This window comes from Stegodyphus dumicola, chromosome 2, assembly GCF_044657685.1.
Source record: "Stegodyphus dumicola isolate Sdum_Otavi_A_Nest chromosome 2, ASM4465768v1".
NCBI classification, from domain to species: Eukaryota; Metazoa; Arthropoda; class Arachnida; order Araneae; family Eresidae; genus Stegodyphus; species Stegodyphus dumicola.
This window is the reverse complement of record NC_140769.1, coordinates 244,959,756-244,981,903: the sequence shown is the minus strand read 5'-3', so window position 1 is coordinate 244,981,903 and position 22,148 is coordinate 244,959,756. Positions and strand designations below refer to the sequence as shown.

The 22,148-nt window shown below is 33.7% G+C and overlaps 1 protein-coding gene across 1 annotated transcript; it reads right to left on the bottom strand.

The window, feature by feature from the left end:
- Positions 1 to 438: 438 nt before the first annotated feature.
- LOC118199361 (tubulin alpha chain, testis-specific-like) lies at positions 439 to 20,489 on the bottom strand. The gene is made up of 6 exons (XM_035371199.2): positions 20,342 to 20,489; positions 13,077 to 13,350; positions 8,309 to 8,595; positions 7,897 to 8,159; positions 4,227 to 4,491; positions 439 to 1,081 (listed from the first exon to the last, which is right to left on the bottom strand). Exons 2-6 carry the CDS (start codon positions 13,315 to 13,317, stop codon positions 782 to 784), a joined length of 1,356 nt encoding a protein of 451 aa, XP_035227090.1. The 5' UTR covers positions 13,318 to 13,350; positions 20,342 to 20,489; the 3' UTR covers positions 439 to 781.
- Positions 20,490 to 22,148: the final 1,659 nt, after the last annotated feature.

Genomic DNA, 22,148 nt, shown 5'->3' with positions numbered 1-22,148 from the left:
TGTTTTAATTATTTTATTATCTGTGTATGATCTATACACGTATTCAATTTCATAATTTCATCAAAAATCACCACTTCCTTCATGGTGCTTCGAATTTTTTTTTTTTTTTTTTTCAAAAGAGTGTAGATCAGAATTTATTATTAGCTTATTATTAGCTGTAAACTAAAAGATGAATATTATTTGTACAACTATTATGCGATATATCATTGATGTAATTGAATATCAGTAGAAATTTATTAAGAAATTATGTTGCCCACTGAAAGATTAAAGCTTTAAATAATTGTTTTAATGGAATTAATGAAAAAATACGTGGAGGTAAAAGCATATTTGATTACAATTATTGCCAGAAATAGCAAATGAAATTTTCTTCTTTATTATCGTAATATTCTAAGTAAAAATTAGACGTATTCGTAAAAACATTCAATATAACTTAAAATCTTAGAAAAATTTAATATTTTATTCAAATATGCACATAAAATGTAAGCCTAAAAGCAAACACACGTTGAAAATTTAGTATAATCTGAATGATGTTAATAAAATGATGAGATGGAATATTTAATTTAAATTGTAATAAGTTGCAAACAATATACTTTTCATTACAATGAAAAATCTGAAATTTAAAATGTCACTATTTAAAATCTGAAATGATGTCTGAAAAATCTTCAGTTTTGAATAAAAGCAATACTTCCAAAACTTTGCACAAAAAATTTAGAATAAATTAAGAATAAGATTGTTGTATATTCCAGAAAAAATTTAAATTTTCAAAAAACGAATGAAAAATTTAATACTCTTCCTCTCCTTCTTCTTCTCCACCTTCTGTGGAATCTAGTCCCACTTCTTCATAATCCTTTTCGAGGGCTGCTAAATCTTCTCTAGCTTCCGAAAATTCTCCTTCTTCCATCCCTTCACCGACGTACCAGTGCACGAAAGCACGCTTGGCGTACATAAGGTCGAATTTATGGTCGAGTCTGGACCAAGCTTCAGCGATAGCCGTTGTATTAGCAAGCATGCAAACAGCTCTTTGAACTTTAGCAAGATCTCCGCCGGGTACAACAGTTGGTGGCTGGTAGTTGATGCCGACCTAATTTAAGTATTCATTTTTGAGTAACTGTAATCCCTTCCAATTATAAGAAATTTATGAAATTTCATATAAAGTGAAATAAAAATTAATTTTTGGCTGATTAATTGGCCGATAGTTTAGGCATAATGATATATGTATAACGATATGATTTATATACTTAGCAACAAATGGTTCTACATTTATATATTAGGTATAGGGCCACGAAAATTTTAATATACAGGGTGTCCATAATTAAACTTGAAATTTACTAGCAGTCTGTAGCAAAAACTATTCAGCGGAATTGCATGAAAATTGGGTAATGGCAGAATGAAATGATGGGAATTTTATCGAGGGAAAAAAACAATGTGTTGCAAAAACCACCCTTAAGTGGTGTATCATAGCTTTATTGAGGACATATAACTAATCTACAAAAGTTTACAAAACATGCTCGATATGATGTCCACCATTGTCTGCTACCATCTGGAAGCGTAAAATCACATGTTCGATTGTTAAAAGCAGCACGAACTGGGAAATGTTACGCAGATGGGGTTCTTTGCTTTCTCGGATAGAGCTGTGATGAAATCACGGTAGACCATAGCGCTTTGAGGTATCGCTACGGCCAAAAGTCGCAAGGATTCAAGTCGGGGGATCTAGGAAGCCAAGCTGTAGGAAACTGCTGGCTGATGATTCTGTCGTCACAGAAATAGCGGCGGTGCATTTGTTTCACACAACTGGCGATATGTGGAGGAGCACCATCCTGCATAAACATCGCCTGTATCACATCTGAGTCTTTTTGATACCTTAAAAAGGAAACTTCAATTCTTTGCTTTTCTTAAATTTTCCCCACGGAGAAGTTTGCGAGATGTTTGATATTTATGTCGCCGAGCTATTCTTTTGTTGAGGGTCGATATATTTTAGCACCCTATCATGTTGACCTTCTTAATATAAAATCTTCTTAATATTCTAAAATAAACACAAAAGAAACCACTTCCGAATACGGATAATGAGCGCACAATGGTAAGCCGTGACAACAAAAACCAAAAAAAAAAAAAAAAAAAAAAAAGATAAGGTGCGATTTTATTCAAGATAAGTAATTATCTTTTTGTTTTTCCGTTGAGCACAAGTTGAGAGCAAGGCAGTTTGCCCTATTTGCAACGAGAGAGTAGCTGTAATTAAATAACCAAGAGGCATGAAGATTCTAAGCAAAATGGGAAATATTCTGCACTGGTAGAACATTTGCAAATTGATAAAGTGAGTGAATGAAAATCAAAGCTAAACTATTAGCAGTCTTTTTTTTTTCTTCTGAGTAAAGAGTCCGAAATTAATGTTCATGTTAGCCAACATGATAACAGAAAAAAATTGCTAAACGTTATAAACATTTCATTGATGGAAAATGTCCAGCGTGCAGTTTCCATGCTTTACCCATCACAGGCTCAAGCTATTTGGAACATTAGCTTGTCTGATGTGACAGTAGTGAGACGCGTAGGGGTCTGGCAGCAGGTATATTCAATAAGTTAAAATCTAAACGTAAGGACTTTGTTTTATATTGTAAGTAGCGGAAGAACCCAATGCCAATTAAGTTAGATTGAGAGTAATGTATTATTTAACCCATGCTATCATTTGAAAACTCGCATAATAGCATATTACACCTCATAAGGAATACGCTGTGTCATTGTAATGCATAAAAAATGAGAAAGAAACAAAGTAATATTCAATAAATGTACCACAAACTTTCTACGTTATCATAGAATCATATAGTATATATACCCATATGACATATGGAATTGCCATTTGGGCCAGCAAAAATAAAAACAAATACATCATTATTTTTATGATTATTGATGCGAAGGCATGTGGAAATAGTTGGCTTTCCACTGTGTCATCCACGAAGAAAATTTGTGCAAGAAGTCCTCCTCAAACTTTGATCATGTGATGACTGCTGTTGTAAAAGTGGTTAATTTCATCCGGCTCAAAGAATTTAATTATAGACAGTTTCAACAGTTGAGTGATTTCGAAGCTAAGCTTAGTGACGTTTTTTATTACGCAGAAATACTACATTGATTGAGCCGAGGAAAGATGTTTCAACGCCTATTCTCCTTAGAGGAAGAAGTTTAACAATTTATGGAATCCAATGGAAAATCTATTTGCCAGTTCCTTGAAGAGAAGTGATTAAGAGACTTTGTATTTTTTGTTGATATTACTGGCCATCTAATAATCTGAACTATCGCTTACTGGGAAAATGTCTACTTGTAATAACGTATACGACTCTGTGAAGGGTTTTGAAACAAAATGAATCCCATGAGAAAGTCAATTGTCAAATAAGAATTCCATTCTCTTTCGAAAATTCATGAAATTGGTGAGTAAAACTACAATATGGAACTTAAATGATTATGTATAGTGCATTTCAAATCTAAGTATAGAATTCAGAAGCAGATCTTCCGACTTCCGCGCGAATGATGTTTTCATGAGAATGTTCTCCTTATCATTCTTAGTAGACATCGAATCCACAGGCTTCACGGAGTAGAAACAATATACTCATAGGAAGAAAGGGATATTAATGACGCTTTTGCCCCCCTCCCATAAAAGAATCGAAAGATACATTAATGAAAAACGTATTAAACTCATTATTCTAACAACTTTATCGTTAGATCGTCGCAAATTCATAAATGTTAGCTCTGACCTTTGCTTAACTGCGTAAAAGTGCAGAATTTTCCTGTTTCACTACCAGGAAGATTTCATACGATGCTCTATTATAAAGATCCTACCCTCATTATGGAAGTCGCAGTCTGTTCACTAAGACAGCGACCTTCATGTCAGTATCCCGTCATCTTGATGTAGGTTGTTTTTATTAAAAATTGACATTAACATCATTAAACTTAACAAAGGTGCCAGGCACCCGTGTGTTTGCAGTTTGCATAAAGATACCGGGTTTTTTTTTTTTTTTTTTTTTTTTTTTTTTTTTTTTAATGGGCACCGTTTCAGAGCAATCTGTCCTCCCTAGCGTCTGAACAGAGGAGGTTAAATGGCATTTAGAGATATAAGGCGATCCAATGAAGATATCATTTAGCGTTTCTTTAAATCCGTAAACCGATTAAATTTTTTTCTTAAAATATGAGTCTTATAGATTTACAGTGCATTAATCTAATTTAATGAAAAAGTTATTCACCTTAAAGCCAGTGGGGCACCAATCCACAAATTGAATAGTTCTTCTACTCTTAATAGCTGCAATGGCAGCATTTACATCTTTAGGTACAACATCTCCTCTATACAGTAAACAGCACGCCATATATTTCCCATGCCTTGGATCGCATTTAACCATCTGGTTTGCAGGTTCGAAACATGCGTTAGTTATTTCCGCAACTGTCAGTTGCTCATGGTAGGCTTTCTCTGCAGATATCACTGGTGCATATGTTACTAGAGGGAAATGGATTCTAAAAAAAGAAATAAAAATTGTATTTATTGAAAGCTGTTTTTTTTTCCCTTATCTTTATAAGTAAACGATTAAAACTTTTTTAAAACTGCAATATTGTATCACTGGAAAACAGTTACATTAAAAGTGGTAGTCATATTATAGGGGGATTTAAAAGTCTCCATTATTTTCAAAACTAAGCTCAAAGATATACAATTTTCTTTAATAAAAATAGAGCAGTCTGATGTTGAAAAAATAATAAATATTAATAATAGAAAAAAATCGAAGTGATTTTTCGAAAATTCGCCAAAAAATCAGAAGTAAGTTAAATATTTCGTATAGGTTTCATTTAAAGGTTTTTTCGCTCTATCTAATGGTTTAAACAGTAAAATTCTGGGATTTTTTAGTTTGAGTTTTAAACTAAGATATGTGCAAAAAATCATTTGAGCATTAAATTTAAAAAAAACCTAAATCGAATTTTGAAAAGATTCATCACGTGCTAAATTTGAACTCGACAGCTTGTTAGGAAATAACTCAAAAATTGATGACAAGCGTATTTAACCATAAGGGTAAACACCATGAGTGAGCTAACAAAAGCTTATCAAAAGTCATTCGCTGTTTCTTTAGAAATCATTTGCATTTTTAACTTTGACTGTTGCAGTGACATACTTCTATTATTATTATTATTATTTCAATCTCAAACAACGTTGTGGAAAGTCAAATACGGAAGCGAAGTGGATGTAATAGATTTTAAGATTTGCCAATCATGAAACAACTTTTAGTCTCTTAATCGGGTTCTTTGGATTACAGTAAAGAAGAGAAGGATGCCTTCGTGGAGGATTTTTTAAGAGGAATTGGTTAGCAGTCTCGTTATATACGGGGAAAACGACCAGCTAACCGGTACGCTAATGTTCAGCGGTTTTACCGCTTGATCGTTGGTGGGCGGAGCAACTCTTGACATTTCCCTATTGTTTTAGGCTGCGCTTCCATTTTGGAATTAAAAGTAATGTTCGTCTTCTTCAGGCCTTAGCACCGATTCAGGCGAATGTCTAAATACATAGCTGAGATAAGCTTTGGCTTCGGAGAAATCGGTTCTTTTTCTCATTCTAGAAAATGGTGCACCTCTGTCGAAGTTTCTCGTAGTAAATTAGAACTATGAATGCACATTTTCAATGAGCGCGAATTTTCAGCAATTTATTTGGTAGTTCGCCTATGTTAATGACTGTTTATTTGTAGATGAGATTGGAATCAACACAGCAGTGGACCTGTGCTGATTGGAAGATGATTGCCTTCTCCGATGAATCATTTTTCTTAACTTTATCGGATGGATGGATGTTGAGACATTGGAGAATAAATAACATTTAATTATTTATGTACAAATACAAGATCAGACAGACAAAGTTATGTTAGTCTGGAGAAGGTCTTTATGACATTATCTTGACCCATTTACCGTCGTAAACGGCTATATGGATCGCATTACCTATAGATCGATCCTTGTGGACCACGTGCATACAGATTTTTCCCCCCGCAAATAATGACATTTTCCGACGCGACAATGCGAAGTATCACACAGCTAGGAATGTGTATGAGTGGCTGAAACAGCACAAGGGAGACTTTAGTGTACTTCCTTGGCCCCAAATTTCGCAAACATAAATCTAGTCGAAAATTGGTGGACCTTCTAGATGTTCCCTCTGTGTATTTTCCGTCATGCACCTTCCAGCAATATCCAACAGAACTTACGATCAGACATGGTTTCATATCCCTGTGAACACTTTTCAGCATTTTATTAAGTACTAGCCTGTCTAAGCGTCGTCTGCATTGCACATGATAATTGTTCTGGCTATTAAAAATAGTTACATTAATATTACTCAGCTGTGTATTTCGCGAACGTAAAAGCGTATTTTGAAGTGAACGGTCGATTCACGAATCAGATAAACATGGAAGTATACAGGCGTATTATAAACCTACACTTAGAAGAGATCAAGAAAATAAATTTAAAAACTAAAGAGGGGAAAGAGCAATCTCTTTTAGTATTAACCTGTAATCGAATAAAAGTAATTAAAGAAAATTAATTCTTTTTATGTTTCATAACTTTAAAGTAGTTTTTTACATTGACCGGAAGTATTCTTCCTTTGCTTCATTTAGTAGAATCCATTCAAATGCTAAGTTTTTAAATTCTCCTCCATCAGTTCACGATGAAAGTTGAATTAATAAGGAAAAGTAAATTAATCAGTGGGGTTCTGTATGATATTTTATTATGGGTTTTTCTTTCGAACTCGATAGGGTTCAATAGGCTGACTGTAGAAGGTTTTACGGTTTTTCTCCTGCAAAACGTAAATACGAGCCAGTTGCTAGGAGAAAGTCCTACATAAAGCAGATAGATAGTTGTAGTGTACCCTACCACGATTCAATAATTCAGTCAGAAATCTAAAAGAAACTATAACGAGGACAAGTTATTTTCACCTTAAGTTCTCAAGTATTTGCGTGTTGCTTACATCAGAATTTCGTAGATGGTATTCGAAATACCTTTCGTATTTCAGATTAATTTTATCAATAGCATTTTTTTAAAAGTTCTCTATTTAACATACATTACAAACAATATTTGTAAACTCTTAAATCCGAAATTTTTTGAAATATTAAAATAGCAGAATATAATGCGATAAATATATCAATATTTTCATAATTGGGGAACTTAGAATTATCTCATTGAAGAAATTTCTTTAAGAATTTGAGTAAAAAGTTTGAAGTTCAGTCTAGCTTTACGGGATAAATGGGTCATCTAAACTTTATAATGCAAAAAATCTCGGGTTTCCTTAATTTGAAACAGAACTTATCATATTTTGAGTACACGAATGACCGGCATCTTGAAGCATTGAACCGGATTAAAACAATTTGAGGCCAGAAACACAGCCTTCCCTTCCCCCCCCCAAAGGCTTTCTATGTTTATTTATTCATTTATTTATTTATTGTTTCATTGAATAAAACATAAGGGTTATAAAAAGTAATAGAAGGATTTAGGGGGGCCTCCTAAAGTCTGAGAACCTAGGTTGAGTTTTCATCATGTCTCATGTTGTTGAAGGGATCTTCATTTAAACGTGACATAAAGTTAATGATGACATGATTTTATTCATACACGTATATGAAAAACTGGTAAAATCTGTACAATCTTAAATGTATTATACGCAATCGATTATTTATAAAAACGCCTGTAATTTACTATTTTGTGAAATCTCCCCAGCCCCCCCCCCAAAAAAAAATTGCCGCTGTTAACGGAGGGGGAAAAATCAGAGTGCTGCTGATAAGTTTAGAATTCTTTTAGATACACAGGTATATTTCTTAAAGTAGCAAGTTATTATGCTAATTATGTCTTATAATAGTTATTTTATGTATTCATTATAATGTATGTTATCTATGTAACTATTATTACCTGGGATAAGGTACCAGATTAGTTTGAAATTCAGTCAAATCCACGTTCAAAGCGCCATCAAATCTCAGCGACGCAGTAATCGATGAAACAATTTGGCCGATTAATCGATTTAAATTAGTATAGGTGGGTCTCTCGATGTCCAGATTTCGGCGACTGATATCATAAATGGCTTCATTGTCAACCATGAAAGCGCAGTCGGAGTGCTCCAGCGTTGTGTGAGTGGTTAAAATCGAATTATAAGGCTCAACAACTGCTGTGGAGACCTGTTATGATTTCATTTAAAACATTTGTTATTATAGATACAAATAGCCAAGGTAATTAAAAAAAACAAATGAATTAATTATAAAAGGTAATTAAAAACCACTTTCACGCTAATTTAAGTAGTATTTTCATTGTTAAATTGAAAACTCACTTGTGGCGCTGGATAAATTGCAAATTCCAACTTTGACTTCTTCCCATAATCCACTGACAATCTCTCCATAAGAAGAGAAGCGAACCCAGATCCTGTACCACCACCGAAACTGTGAAAGATTAGAAAGCCTTGCAGTCCAGTACATTGATCGGCCAGTTTCCTGCATCTATCCAAGACCAAATCAATGAGTTCCTTGCCTATGGTGTAATGGCCTCTGGCATAGTTGTTAGCAGCATCTTCCTTGCCTGTGATCAGTTGTTCAGGATGAAACAACTGTCTATATGTACCTGAAACGAAGTTATGATCTTACATACATCATGTTTCTTTTATTTTATTATTCATTTTCTAACAAGAATATATGCTTTGTTTCGTATTCATGAAATTTGTGTTAAATCAAAGCCTGTATTTATAAACAAAGATGTCAGAATTATTAAGTACAGCGTGTTTCAAAAAGAATATACGTATTTCGAATGCATATATTTATTAAACTATATGACGTACAAATATGAAACTTACACACATATGTATGAATCTCTCAAGTTCAGATTACAGATGCTACAGATGTTTAATATGTCCTCCATCAGCGACACGAACAATATCACATCGATATTCAAATTCCTCTCATACTCGGGCAAACATGTCCGACTTCACTGATGTTATGACAGTACGGATCCGGTTCTTCACCTCTTCCAGGTTCTATGGGAGTGGTGGTACATAAACGTTGTTTTTAACGAAACCTCACAGGAAGAAGTCACAGGGTGTCTAATCCGATGACCGTGGAGGCCAACTGAAACATGCTAAGTCACTAGCTCCTTGACGATCAGTCCAACGGTTCGGTTGAGTTTCATTTAGATAATCACGCATTTGGCAACACCAGCGAGGGGGTGCCCCGTCTTGTTGAAAAATGAAGTTGTTTTCTTGCAGCGGAAACAACCAGTTTTGTAACATAGCGAGATACTGCTTACCGTTAACCATGTTTCCATCAAATAAGAATGGGTCGTAAACAGATGATAGGGATATCGCATAAAACACATTAATCTCGTACGTGTTCAATGGCTGCATGTGGGTTCTGTAGGCCCCAAATTCGAACATTGTGTTTGCTTACATGACCACTAAAATGAAAAGTCGCTTCATCACTGAACATGATACGTTGTGCGAAAGTGTTAGCATTGTCAATAGCATCAACAATCTCGTTACAAAATGCCGCACGTTTGCGTTTGTCATCGGGAACGCAGAGCCTGTAACAAATATAACTTCTACGGCTTCATAACCAACTAACGTCTCAAAACACGCCAATATGTTGTTGTAAGCAGTTGGAACTCCCGACTGGCACGCCGAGTTGATTTTGGAGGACTATGTTGGAAAGCAGTTTAAATTCGTGCAACATTTTCGTCGGGAACACGAGGGCGGCCAGGACTCTTTCCTTTACATTCACATCCTGTATTTACAAACTGTCGATACGAATGTTCCACCCATTCAAGAGGATCACTTTGGTACCCCAACTTGAAACGTCTTTGCACCGTAATCACGGAATTGCACTTCACAAACTCAAGAACACAAAATGATTTCTGCTGCGGAGTAGCGATTTTAAACATGTGAGGTTACCACGCAAAACAGAAGACAACTGACATCTAGCGGCTATTAATATAAAACTATGTATTCGTTTCTCCAACAGCCGAGCCGAGGCAAAGTGCTTGGACAAAATAACACTTTGTAATACGTATATTCTTTTTGAAACACGGTGTACATAATATCAAATGCTTCACTGCAAGGTATTTAAAGGATCCAGATGGTTTGGTTTTAAATTCCAGTTTTTGAATAAGTAGTAAAGCTTGGTCATTTGTAAGAGCAAGTCTGACTTTTTTTCATTCATCTGCGATTTTATTCGTTTCATTTAGCCAGGCTTCATTAGTTTTGACAGTATGCGTCTGTAAACAAAAACATAACCACGCTGGAGGACGCAAACATGAGCAATAGTTTTCTGAAAATGTTATCGAAAGATATCGCTTATAAATATAGAATCTGAATACCCGCACTGGCCTTCATATCTTTACAATATAATTGTGACTGCTAAAATATAACGTGAAGATTTTCATGCGAAATGTTTTAAAGGTGCAGTAAGGAATAACTTTTATAATGGACAATATCAGCTCATACTGATCGCATTCTACTGGTATCAGAGATCTTGAATACGAAGAAAATCAACCAAATGTGTGACCTAAAAGTGAACAGAATTTACATCCAACTGAACTAGTTGGGATGCATTAGGACCTTTATCTTGCATCACTGTAATCCCCCCTAACATTCTATAAGATTATCCTCTGGGAAATAAAGCGTAAAAACTATTGTAAAATGAAACTTATTAGAAATTAATACTTTAGAACATTAGGATAAAGCTATGGGATCATCAATAATTAAATTTCTTTTGATATGTATTAATTCATTTTTTAATATTATTGGATATGAATTTCAACACAGTTTAAAATTTCTACTAAGTATTTTTCCTATAGCTCTATCTCATTATTAAAAAGTATTAACTTTAAGTAAGTTTCCTTTTCCAATAGTTTTTGATTTTCATTTTCAAGAGAATAATCGTAAATTTAAATTTAGAATTAAGAAAATTTAGAATATATGTAAGATAAAAAATAAGTAAATCAAAATATTAACTTAAATTAGCAATATCCCTTTAATTATTTATTTTAGTTTGGGTATTTCCCCTTTCTGTTCTAAAAATAATGATTGCTTATAATAATTTTTCTCGACTGCCTCATTTCTAAATTAATCCATATCATATGACTTTTACATAATTTTGGCTACGCAAATGGAACTAAAACAGCCAATAGTTATTTCGTACTATTATTAATTAATCAAATGTACTAAGACCTAAACTAACCCATTTCTGAATTAAGATTTCATCCTGAACACAAACACTTTGCTTCTGCTTCTGTTGCTCCTAATACCTTGCTGCGCTGTTTTCTTCCTTCCGCAATAGTATCAAAAATATAAACTTTACATTCTGGAACAGGCACATTTAGTGTGCCATGGTATTTGTGGCCTGCAAGCGTTTGAACCTATTTTCGAAGCACTTTTCCCATTCCGGTTGAGGTAACTCCAAAACATGTGTTTTGAATGCATCAGCCGCTTCTTCCGTTTTGAATGCATCAACTGTGTTGCAAATTGCTGTCCACGTAATTTATTTTTGATGTGCGGGAATAAAAAATAAGTCACCGAGTGCCATTTCAGGGCTGTACATAGTGGATGACCCCTCAATTCGATGTTTTGGCCCATCAAAAATTCCTTTGTTTGAACCGATGTGTGAGAGCTCGCGTTGTTATGATGAAGAATGATTCGCCTCTTCTTCTGCCTTTTCCGAATTTCAACAAATGGTCATGTACCATTCAAAATTGACCTGCACCTGCGTTGCTCTAATGCCACTGTCGCCACGTAACCGGTAATGCCGAAAAAACAGATAACCGTTTGCTTCGATGTGCTTCTTCCACGAATAACTTTTGTTGGATTTTTCTCGTCTTGGGAGACCTATACAGTCGGCTGCTGTTTTGTTTCGGGCTCCTATGCATAGATTCACGATTCGACACCTATGTAGATATTATACACAACCTTTGATGCACCTTGAGCGTATTTTTTCAACATTTCCTTGCACCAATTAACATAAGCCTTCTTATCCAACACGAACAAATCTTCTTTACAGCGAAATGTTCGTGTAATATCTTATTGATGCTTGCCATACTAATGCACAAAGATGCCTCAATCTCATGGTATGTCATATGATTATCTTGCTTTATCAGTTCACGCACACACAGCATCGATATTTTCTAGAACAACAACCGATTTTGGACGAGCTTCACGGAATTCGTCCTGGAGCGAACGTCAACCACGATTGAATGCGTTACACCAGTTTTTTACACCGCTGTAGAATGGTACTTTATCGCTGCATAAAGAATTAAGTTTTTCTAAGCACTCTTGTCTTGATAAGCCACGTCGAAAGTTACGAAAAATAATCGCACGAAAATGTTCACGAGTCACTTCCATTTTTTGCCCGAAATGAATTTTTCAATTTACTGTAAACAACACAAATCACGCTAAGATGGCAAAACATTCTGAAGAAGTTTTGGCTAAAAATATCAAACTTTCGATTGGAATCGTCTGCAGTCGCCTAGTAACACTTACTGTTGTTAAGGTAAAAAATATAAATAACAACTTTCATATTTACTTATATCTGCCATGAATTCAAGCTTCCACTTTTTATGAAACCATCTTCTGTCTACGATGTCACCAACATGTCGAAGTTTATTCTTCATTACGGATCACCTATCATTTTGTGCTTCAACATCTATCTGCGTTTTGTGCTTCAACATCTATCAACATCTATCATCACTTATATACATAGCTTTCGCAGTTTTCAAAGATTCATGAATATTAACTTGTCTGTGAAATAATAAAGGATAGGCATTTTTTGTGATTCCTATTTTTTTCATTCAATGTATTTCGATCTTAGTATATTGCCCCCAGGGCCGATCCTATTGGGCAGCAAGATGGAGTATAGCACGTGGACGGCCAAATTTAAGAGCAGCGAAATGATTATTATATATATATATATATTATATTTCTGTGAAAAAGGGCAGCCAATTTTTATTTGCACGTGGGCGGCCGACTATAATAAGATCGGCCCTACCCACCTTTTAATCTTAAAAACATTTCCTTTTCAGGCATTAATTTCGAATATTTTAAGAGTTCAAACATTTCTCACCTGTGCGAACTTCATCCACAACTGTAGGCTCTAAGTCAATATAAACGGCTCTAGGGACATGTTTTCCTGCTCCTGTTTCGCTGAAGAAAGTGTTATAAGAGTCGTCACCTCCACCAACAGTCTTATCACTAGGCATTTGTCCATCAGGCTGAATACCGTGTTCCAAGCAATAAAGTTCCCAACAGGCATTTCCCACCTGAACCCCAGCTTGTCCAACATGGATGCTAATACACTCACGCATGATGATATGATTTCTTAATTAAAGGTCCTTGAACTAATAAAAGAAAATGTATTAATTATAATTTAATTACATATGGTACTTTAAAATTTTCGGTTACTTTATAAATCCTCAAAATAAATATAATTATAAAATTAAAATTTTTAGATATATTTGTTCTTGGTTACGAAATATAAATTAGAGATCTATGTAAAAATTATGTCATAAAAGACAATTGTCTGCTTTGGTCTCTCTTAATTTCGTCAAGGAAAATGCAAAATTAAAAGTGTAAGTAAAAGGTTACTGTTAATCGCAGTAAGACCAAATATGAAATTCAGATTACTTTTATTATTTTTTTAAAACTTTTTAACAAAATTTTCTAAGATTTCGTAATTTTTTCCCAGTCATTTTAAAAACTGCTTTGAAAACGTCATTGAAATTCATTTATGGATATTATACATTGACAATTAGCAAGACATTAACAAAGATCTTAATTACATTGCGCCCTAATTTTAATCAACAGAATAAATCGAAATCAATACTAGCAAAGTTTCTGAATTGTCAGTAGTCAGCTGATTTCTGAATTCTCCTTCTGAAATTTTATAGACGAGGTGCATATCACATGGCTTAGAAACGCATCTTATTAAGTGCACAAAAGATTTAAATATTTATAAAAGATTTAACTAATAGTAAAATGCATTCGAACGTTAAACTTTTAACATAAAAAATCGTTTACTAATAGTCTCTATTGTGTAACGTCGCCAGGTATTTTATGTTAATTAACCAATTTTTGTAATTTGTATTTTTTACTTCTTTCCATTAGCCATGTAACTGTCCTTGTCAGAATGCAAACGAGTTAAAGCATTAACGCGAGTATTTTGAATGTTTTAGATTTAGAACTCTTGGTAGTGACGCTTGCAGCTTTATTTCCTGTCATCCAGGTATGCTAGTTAATATTCCGGCATTAGCCATCTGCTACCCGAAATTAAATCGCATTATTAAAGTTTGAGTCAGCTTACTTAGGCCAGATTTCTGTAGTTTTAGGCTACGATATATTTAAAATTATAAATTCAATTTTATGTTATTTTTTATATCCGCAAGTAGTGAAGTGCTGATTGTTCGCACAAGGATGCTTTCTGTTTCAATTCAAGTTTTTTAAAACTTTCCCCAAGACTTGTCGCATTTGCATAAACGGAGCGATAATTCGCTTAGTAGTCTAATAGTGTCTGAAGGACCTTTCAGTTAATATTGCACTGTTAAAACATTATAACACAGCACGCGACTTTTTGAGATTTTAAGACTGAAACGGCCCTTAAAAAGTATCATATGGTGTGATTCATGTCATATTGGAGATGTAAGAATTATTACTCCAAAAGTTAAAAGGCACTGATTATATAATCCTTATTATGTTCAATTTATTAATGCTGTGAAAATAACAATCATTGAGCTGAAGACATTTCTAACAAGAAAAGTTATTGATATTTAAACTTATTTCATTCAATTTATTATGGACACATTTTATTTTTGATATTAATGACATCATACTGATATTCTTTTACACTTCTCTGAATATAGATCAAATAGTTACTTAACACTATTACAATGCCCTATAAGGAAATACCATAATCAGTTGATTTAATTCCTCATATTTTAGGACAAAACTTATTAGACAAAACTTAGACTGCTATTTTAAAATAAATTAAGCTTAAATATCAAAAATATTCCCTTCCACGCATGAGTTTATGTTATTATGACATGTATTACAATAACATTCTAAATTAACGTATTAACGTTGTGTGGTTATTTTAATTTTGTTTGCTTTTAACAGACGGTTACATCTATCATATTTTAAGTAACATTACAGTCATGTAAGATTAATATTGCATTTCATAGGTAATAAATACTTCATCGATGAAAGTTTTTAGAAAGAATCTCAATCAAATGAAAATGAAAGCGGTTCTAATACAGCTTTCGACATTACTGAAAATTATTTGCCATTATTTAATAATAACAAATGAGTTAAGTAAATGCTTATATTTAAAAAATTAATTTTCATTTTCAAATGAATGCAGAAGAATATATAACAAAAGATTTACAATTATCTAGAAACCACTGCTTTAACTGGCCACAACACACACAACTGATCGCATACGCCGACGACGTTGCATTCCTGGTTCAAAGGAAAACAAGACATGAAATTGAACAAGGAGGCACAAATATATGTCATCAATTCAGTTCTCTCTGCCAAGCCACCAAACTCACCACCTTTGCAGAAAAGTCACCATACCAAAGGCAGGCACTAACCCCACTCGCCGCCCCTGCGTCAGACTTCGAGGTCGTAATCTCAAATTCAATGACACCCTCAAATATCTCGGCGTCATCTGGGACCGTCGGTTAACTTGGATCCCCCATCTCCAACATCTACGCAGCAAAACAAATGCAATAGCTCTCAAATAAAGGCAGTTTCAATCCACCATCTGGGGACAAAACCGTACATTACCAAAATCTTTTATCAAACAGTAGTCGAACGCATCGTCCTTTACGCTGCAGCTATCTGGTCCACACCCCTGCAAGGACGCAAACAAAAGCAACTTCAGATTATACAGCGTCCCTTCGCCCTCATGATGTGCAAGGGCTACCGCACTACAGCCACAAATGCTGCTATTGCTTTGGCAGGCATTCCACCTCTAAACCTGCGAGCGGAGTAAGAGAGCGCACTTACAAGAATTCTACAACTCGCAAGGATGCCAATTTCCATGGTACCCTGCGACGTATGAACTCCCCAGCACAGCTCCTCACTTACATCCTGGTCGCAAAGGAATCGGTATGCGCATCTCTGTCTCTACTAGCCAACCTCTCATGATCCCCGCAAATGCCTACACATATTACATAGATGGATCCAAAACAGAAAACGGGGTAGGCAGCGCTTACGTACTCTATCACCACAACCAAAAGATTTCCAGCTGGAAAGACCAACTCCACCAACATAATAGTGTGTTCCAAGCCGCAGCACTATGCATTCGTGTGATATCCACAAAGCACTAAAACAAGCTACAATAATCACACAGCATCCCATTTACATTTGCTCCGACAGCCTATCATCTCTCCATGCCATCCTGAATCACCACCACACATCGTCAGTAATTACGGACATACAAAGTCAACTTTACCCCAGAAGATATAACAGCATTTAATTAACCTGGGTCAAAGCTCACGGGAGCACAGAGGGTAAAGAGGCTGCAGACATCCTGGCAAAGGAAGCTGACAACGGAACCGATGCCCACCCAGAGAACATCCCAGCTCCGCCGTCTCATCTAAAATCAATATTGCATCAAGTAGTCCTCAGAGAGTGGCAACATGAATGGAACACAAGTGAAACAGGTCGCCGTACCTATATCTTCTTTCCAAAAGTGTCAACGGCCCGTCTCATTGCAACCCCACAACTCACAAGATATATCACTGGGCACGGCTCCTTCCCTTCATATTACTTCAGACACCATATCCCCAACACGGACACCTGCATACCACTACGCAACCGTGGACAACCTTATGTGCAAACGCTTGTGTAATCTATGCTAACTAGCACAGAACTCAACTTATTGTGCACAAGATGCCAGTTGAGGTAATTATCCTAGCAGCTTACCTCAACACATGCCTTAATTATATTTCTTTGCATGTTTTAATTCTTGCTTATTCTTGCCCTTTTTTTTTTTTTTTTTTTTTTTTTTTGCAACATTTTTGTTTCCTTGCCATTTTTGTTCAGTCAAAGTCTCTCCAAATCTATAAAACAAAACACGAGCGCCCTTGTTTGGCCATGTACAACCTTTTTCATATCGTCTCAATAAACTCCCGACGCAGCCTCTTGGGGCTCCAGGGAGTTTTTGTCGCTAGATAGGGGAGGGCGTGGGACATACGCCTGTTTACCTATGTTAGACACCAGATGTTCTTCAGATTATAAATGAGATACGTGCTCCTAAGAACATCTTCAGTTCGATTTTGTATGCGAATTCTTGATGTACAGCAGATGTACGGTAAATCCCTATTATCCATGCTAATTCGTGCCCTAACAATTGAAAAACAAAATAATCGAAAAACTGCCTTGTTAAACTGCAATGGTTTCAAGGATGCGTAAAAACTTAACTCTGTGGAGGTTTTAGATGAATGATAAAAATCAGTGTCCACAAAAGTCCTTTCTTTTCGCAACCGTTGGTCGTAAACATATACTTCATATTACAAAAATATTTCAAATTACGCAAGATTCATGTTTTGGTATTTTAAAATTAAAATACATCAATTTTATAAAAATTACAAACTCTAACTTTTTACATCCTCCTCCGGTCCCCATGCTTATGTTCAGAAAAATTTTATTCTTTATATAAAAAATAAAACACACACACACACACACACATAAAACTTGACTCCCATACGACAAAAAATGACACATATTTGATACAGAAATTGAGAATCATATTTAGAGGTCCTACGCAAATAAAAGAGAGAAATGTTTGCATTTGTACGAAATTAAAAACAAGGCTTCTTGTGTTAAGAGATTAAGTTAAAAGAATTTTCATACAGATTATTGTGAAAAATATTGATCAATAAAAGAAGGTTTTTTTTTTTTTTTTTTTTTCCTCAATAGAATCTTATAAGATTCGTGTTCTAGAAAACTCTGGCAACGTTCAGTATTGGCGTGTAGCCAACTCCCTTATACAAAGGGTGTTTACACAAGTTTAAGAAGATTCCGGGGCTGTTTATTTTAACGTTTAAAATGTAAAGCCCTTTTTTTTTAATGCTTAACCCGATACTTTTTTCCTGAATAATAAGTCTGCATAGAGATTTGCATTATAGAAAAGAATTTTGTAAAATTTCCAGGGTATTGATTTCCATCCCTCTTCCATTACTTTCTAGAATAATGGTGAGTTTGCGCTTAGCTCTTTTCAAGAGACCAAAAGGACAATAGTCCATAGGGGAAACATATGAGGACTGCGAAGCCATACGTTGAAAAGGTACATGTGGAATACCTGTATCAGTCTTTATTCTTTCAAGGAATCTGTAGTGGTACTTTCCAAAGTATGATTTGTTGCTTTGTCTTGGCGAAGTGTCATTCTCTGAAAGTCATCGGGATAAAAAAGGGGAATTTCTTCTGTAAATGTTGGACTTAAAACTTTCTCTAGATAGTAAGTTGAGTTGATTTTGAGTTTTTTAACTTCCAATTTAAAAATAATAATAATAATTAATCTAAACTTAACCTGATGTTGTCTCAATTTTTTTCTTATGGAAGGAATATTTTTTGTGGAGGATTTTAAAGACAGCTGATTTTTTAAGAAAGAGATTTGTAGCAATTTTAGGCTAAATTTGTACAATATGTTAACCAGTTTAAGAATTAATCCTGAAAAATTCAAGATAGATCAGAATATGATGGTGCCAACTGTTAACACGATTCTTGCCTCAATGCGCATTTTCCTTCGTCCTGGAGTTATCACAAAATATCAAAATTTAAAATCATATGAACTATTCAAAATAACAATGCAAATGTTAGGGGGAAAAAATGTGCCATATTATTATTCCCTCAAAATGAACGCCACTTGCAGACTTTTGCGCTTAAAGTTAATTATTCAAGATATAGCTGTGCACGTTTTGTGCGTATGAAGTTTGCAAAAAATATTTCCTGTAACTGAAGTGGCAACAATTTCTTTTACGTGCGCAGTGAAAATAATAACATTTTTTCTGAGGTAATAAAAATTACGGTATTATTCACCAACATATTCATCATAATAAGCTATTTTCTGTTTCTTATTTTTCAATCTTTAATGACCTTCGGAATCCTTCTATAAATGTGTTAAGTTTAATCTGTATACTTATATGGCTCACTGTATTTAACAAATTATTTTTAAATATTGTTCATGAATTTATTCGTTCGTAATCTTAATATTTATATCGAGATTGCAAAAATTTTTTGAAAAGCAATTGAATTCTTAAACTGTGATATCACAAGGGGTAATAAATGAGAAAAAGGCAAAATAAGATATTTTTACATCAATTTGATATCCATCGAATATGACATTTGCGATTCATATTGGGTTTTATAATGGAAATTCTACTTCAGCATGTTTCAGAAATAAGTTAAAATATGTAAGCTACACTGCAAGCGCACATGAGTTGATTTCTAACTAGCTAAACAAACATGAACACACAAATTGTTATAAAATTATAAAAAGATGTTCTAAACAGAAATATAAAATAATATTACCTTTATTTAACAAAATGTTTGTTTATTCAAGTATGGCAACACCAGAAGTAACTCTTCTTTAATTTTTAAACTTCAAAGAATTTCACACCTTACCATTATCAATAAAAATATGATCAAAATAAAATTTGCAAACGATTGCTGTTTAATGACGATTTCTTCATAATTTTGAAGGCATAAAAAGAAATTCATTTAAGCGATGCGATTCAGTTAAGCGAAATGAACAAAAACTGCATTATTAAAACTGTGCCTATTATGTTACGAAATAATGAATTAATATTGCTATTCGAATGCATCGGAAGCACAGCATCATACTTATAAAAAAAGAACACTGGTAAATAATATTAGCTTCGTTTTCAAACATATTTAATTAATCGTTGTCTAAAGCTTTCTGGATTTAAGGAAATATCTTATCGTTAAATTTTTATTAGTCTTTCTGACTTACTCTATAAATTTTTTAACTTCAGTTTCATTTGCTGTGATCTGGAAGCGAAAATGAACTTTATATTTTACTTCTTATTATTTATATGAACTGAGAAATGATTTTATCATGATCGATCAATTACGAGAATTTACTTATCTAATAAAATTTCTGTATTTAAAATATATTGAAATATTTCCAAATGCTACATATTTTATTAAAAATAAATATTTTATGCATAATACTTCTGAAGACAAGCAAATTTTCAAATAATTTTTGAATCACAAAGCTCCGTTAAAATTTATGGTACACCAAATACTTAAAGAATAACAAAAGTAATATAAAAATTTTGTTTTAATAAAAACCTTGAATATACTTACTATATCTTTTTTTCTGTTATTGAAAAGAAAAAAAAATTACTGAAAAGTTCTGAAGTCAAATTTCTGAAGATCAGTCAAATTGTCAAACGCAATCATTCAGTATTCAAAGCTAAAGTGTTTAGAATACTTCAAAACTTGATCGCAAGATATTATTAGTCTGTTACAATCACGTGTTTCACACTGTTCACGTTCTTTTTAAAGTAATAATACCAAAAAAAAAGTTATAAATTAATTCATAGCACATTTGTGATATTACAAAAATTCTAGTTAATTTATTCAGTTAAATGCTCATTTTTTTAATTCTACTTAAGTGTTTATTTTTTTAATTATCAGTTAAATGAAGTAGTTAACATTTAAAAAAAGTAACGATAATATTTTTTGTAAAATTTCATTCCTAAGGTTTATATTTTAATTTTGGCAACAAATTAACTGTGAAAAAAATGACACTTTGTTCTAATTATTACATATTTTTACTAAAAAATTTTTATTAATTTTTACCATCAAGTTTAACGCTGAAGAAAAGTATTTTACTTATATTCGGCTTAAATTTGCTGATAAAAATACTGACCCAAATGTATGAAATTTTGGTTCGATCGCAAAAAAAGGAAAAAAAAAAAAAAAAAAAAAAACATTATATCAATGTGATAAATTTTCGTTCGCAGTGCATTTTGCGAACGCCAGATACACAAAAATGGCCCAGTATACAGTGGTTCACAAAAATAATCGCGAAATTTGAAATTTTGTATTAAATTTCTTTAATGAACATAAAAAAACTAAAAGAAATTAAAACAAAAAGAAAGGCTTTTATTTTAATGATATATAAACTGAATATTTTTTTTGTAGTAAATACTTTTTGAAAAAATGAAAATTAAATTCAAAAATTAATATCATTTGTTTAATGGGGAAAGATATTCTCACAAAAGTAATTGGAAACTTTTATTATTAGCCAAAAACTATACTGCTTCTGCTTCTTAATATCTTGTGGGATAACCTTTACACTTGTTCACTTCATTTAATCTTTTGGGCATTGACTCCAAAAGTCTTTTTCTTTATTCTGGACTTAGTTTATGCCACTCCTCTTGAATCACTGCTTTCAGTTGTTGCCGCAAAGATATGCTCTGTTTTCGAATTTTCGATTCTATTTCTTGCCAAATATGTTCAATAAGATCTGGAGATTGGGGTGGTGCCGAAATTACTTATATAACAGACAGAGTCTGACACTGTGCACAGTATGCTCTGGATCAGTCCTGGTAGATTTTAAAGCTATTTTGTATATTAAGTTTTTGTGCTGACGATGCCAAATTTCAAAATGCTTATCATCTATAAAACTCTATATTGCCAACACCGGCATCTGCCATAGGTTCCCATACCATAATTCCTCCTCCGTCATGTTTAACACTTGGTACTAAGTTTTGCTTCCGAAATTCCTCTTTGGTTTGTCTCCACACCAACACTCGTACATCTGAGCCGAAAAAAGGTGTTAAATTTAGTTTTTATCAGCAAGCAACATTTCACCGGTTTTGTAAAAACGAGTCAAAGTTTCTTTTTTTTTTATTATTATTATTATTATTATTATTATTATTATTTTTTAACTGACATAAAATTTTCTGTGTGCTACTCGCCCATGATATAATGCAGATCGCATTACTCTTCTTACAGTTTCTGGATTTACACATATTCCATGTAATTCACAAAGTGTCATCCAGACGGTATAGTGGTAGGGAAGCCTACTACGGTACCGAGGGTCCGGGTTCGAATCTCGGAGAAGATGTAAATGTATAGTGTCGGTGCGGCATGGCGGCACTCT

Excerpts from the sequence above, each read along its gene's own strand:
- LOC118199361 (XM_035371199.2), bottom strand. The coding sequence starts at position 13,317 with ATGCGTGAGTGTATTAGCATCCATGTTGGACAAGCTGGGGTTCAGGTG. Across the intron at positions 8,596-13,076 it reads TGTGGATGAAGTTCGCACAG|GTACATATAGACAGTTGTTT; the intron begins GTGAGAAATGTT and ends ACTTCGTTTCAG. Across the intron at positions 4,492-7,896 it reads AATCTGGTACCTTATCCCAG|AATCCATTTCCCTCTAGTAA; the intron begins GTAATAATAGTT and ends TTCTTTTTTTAG.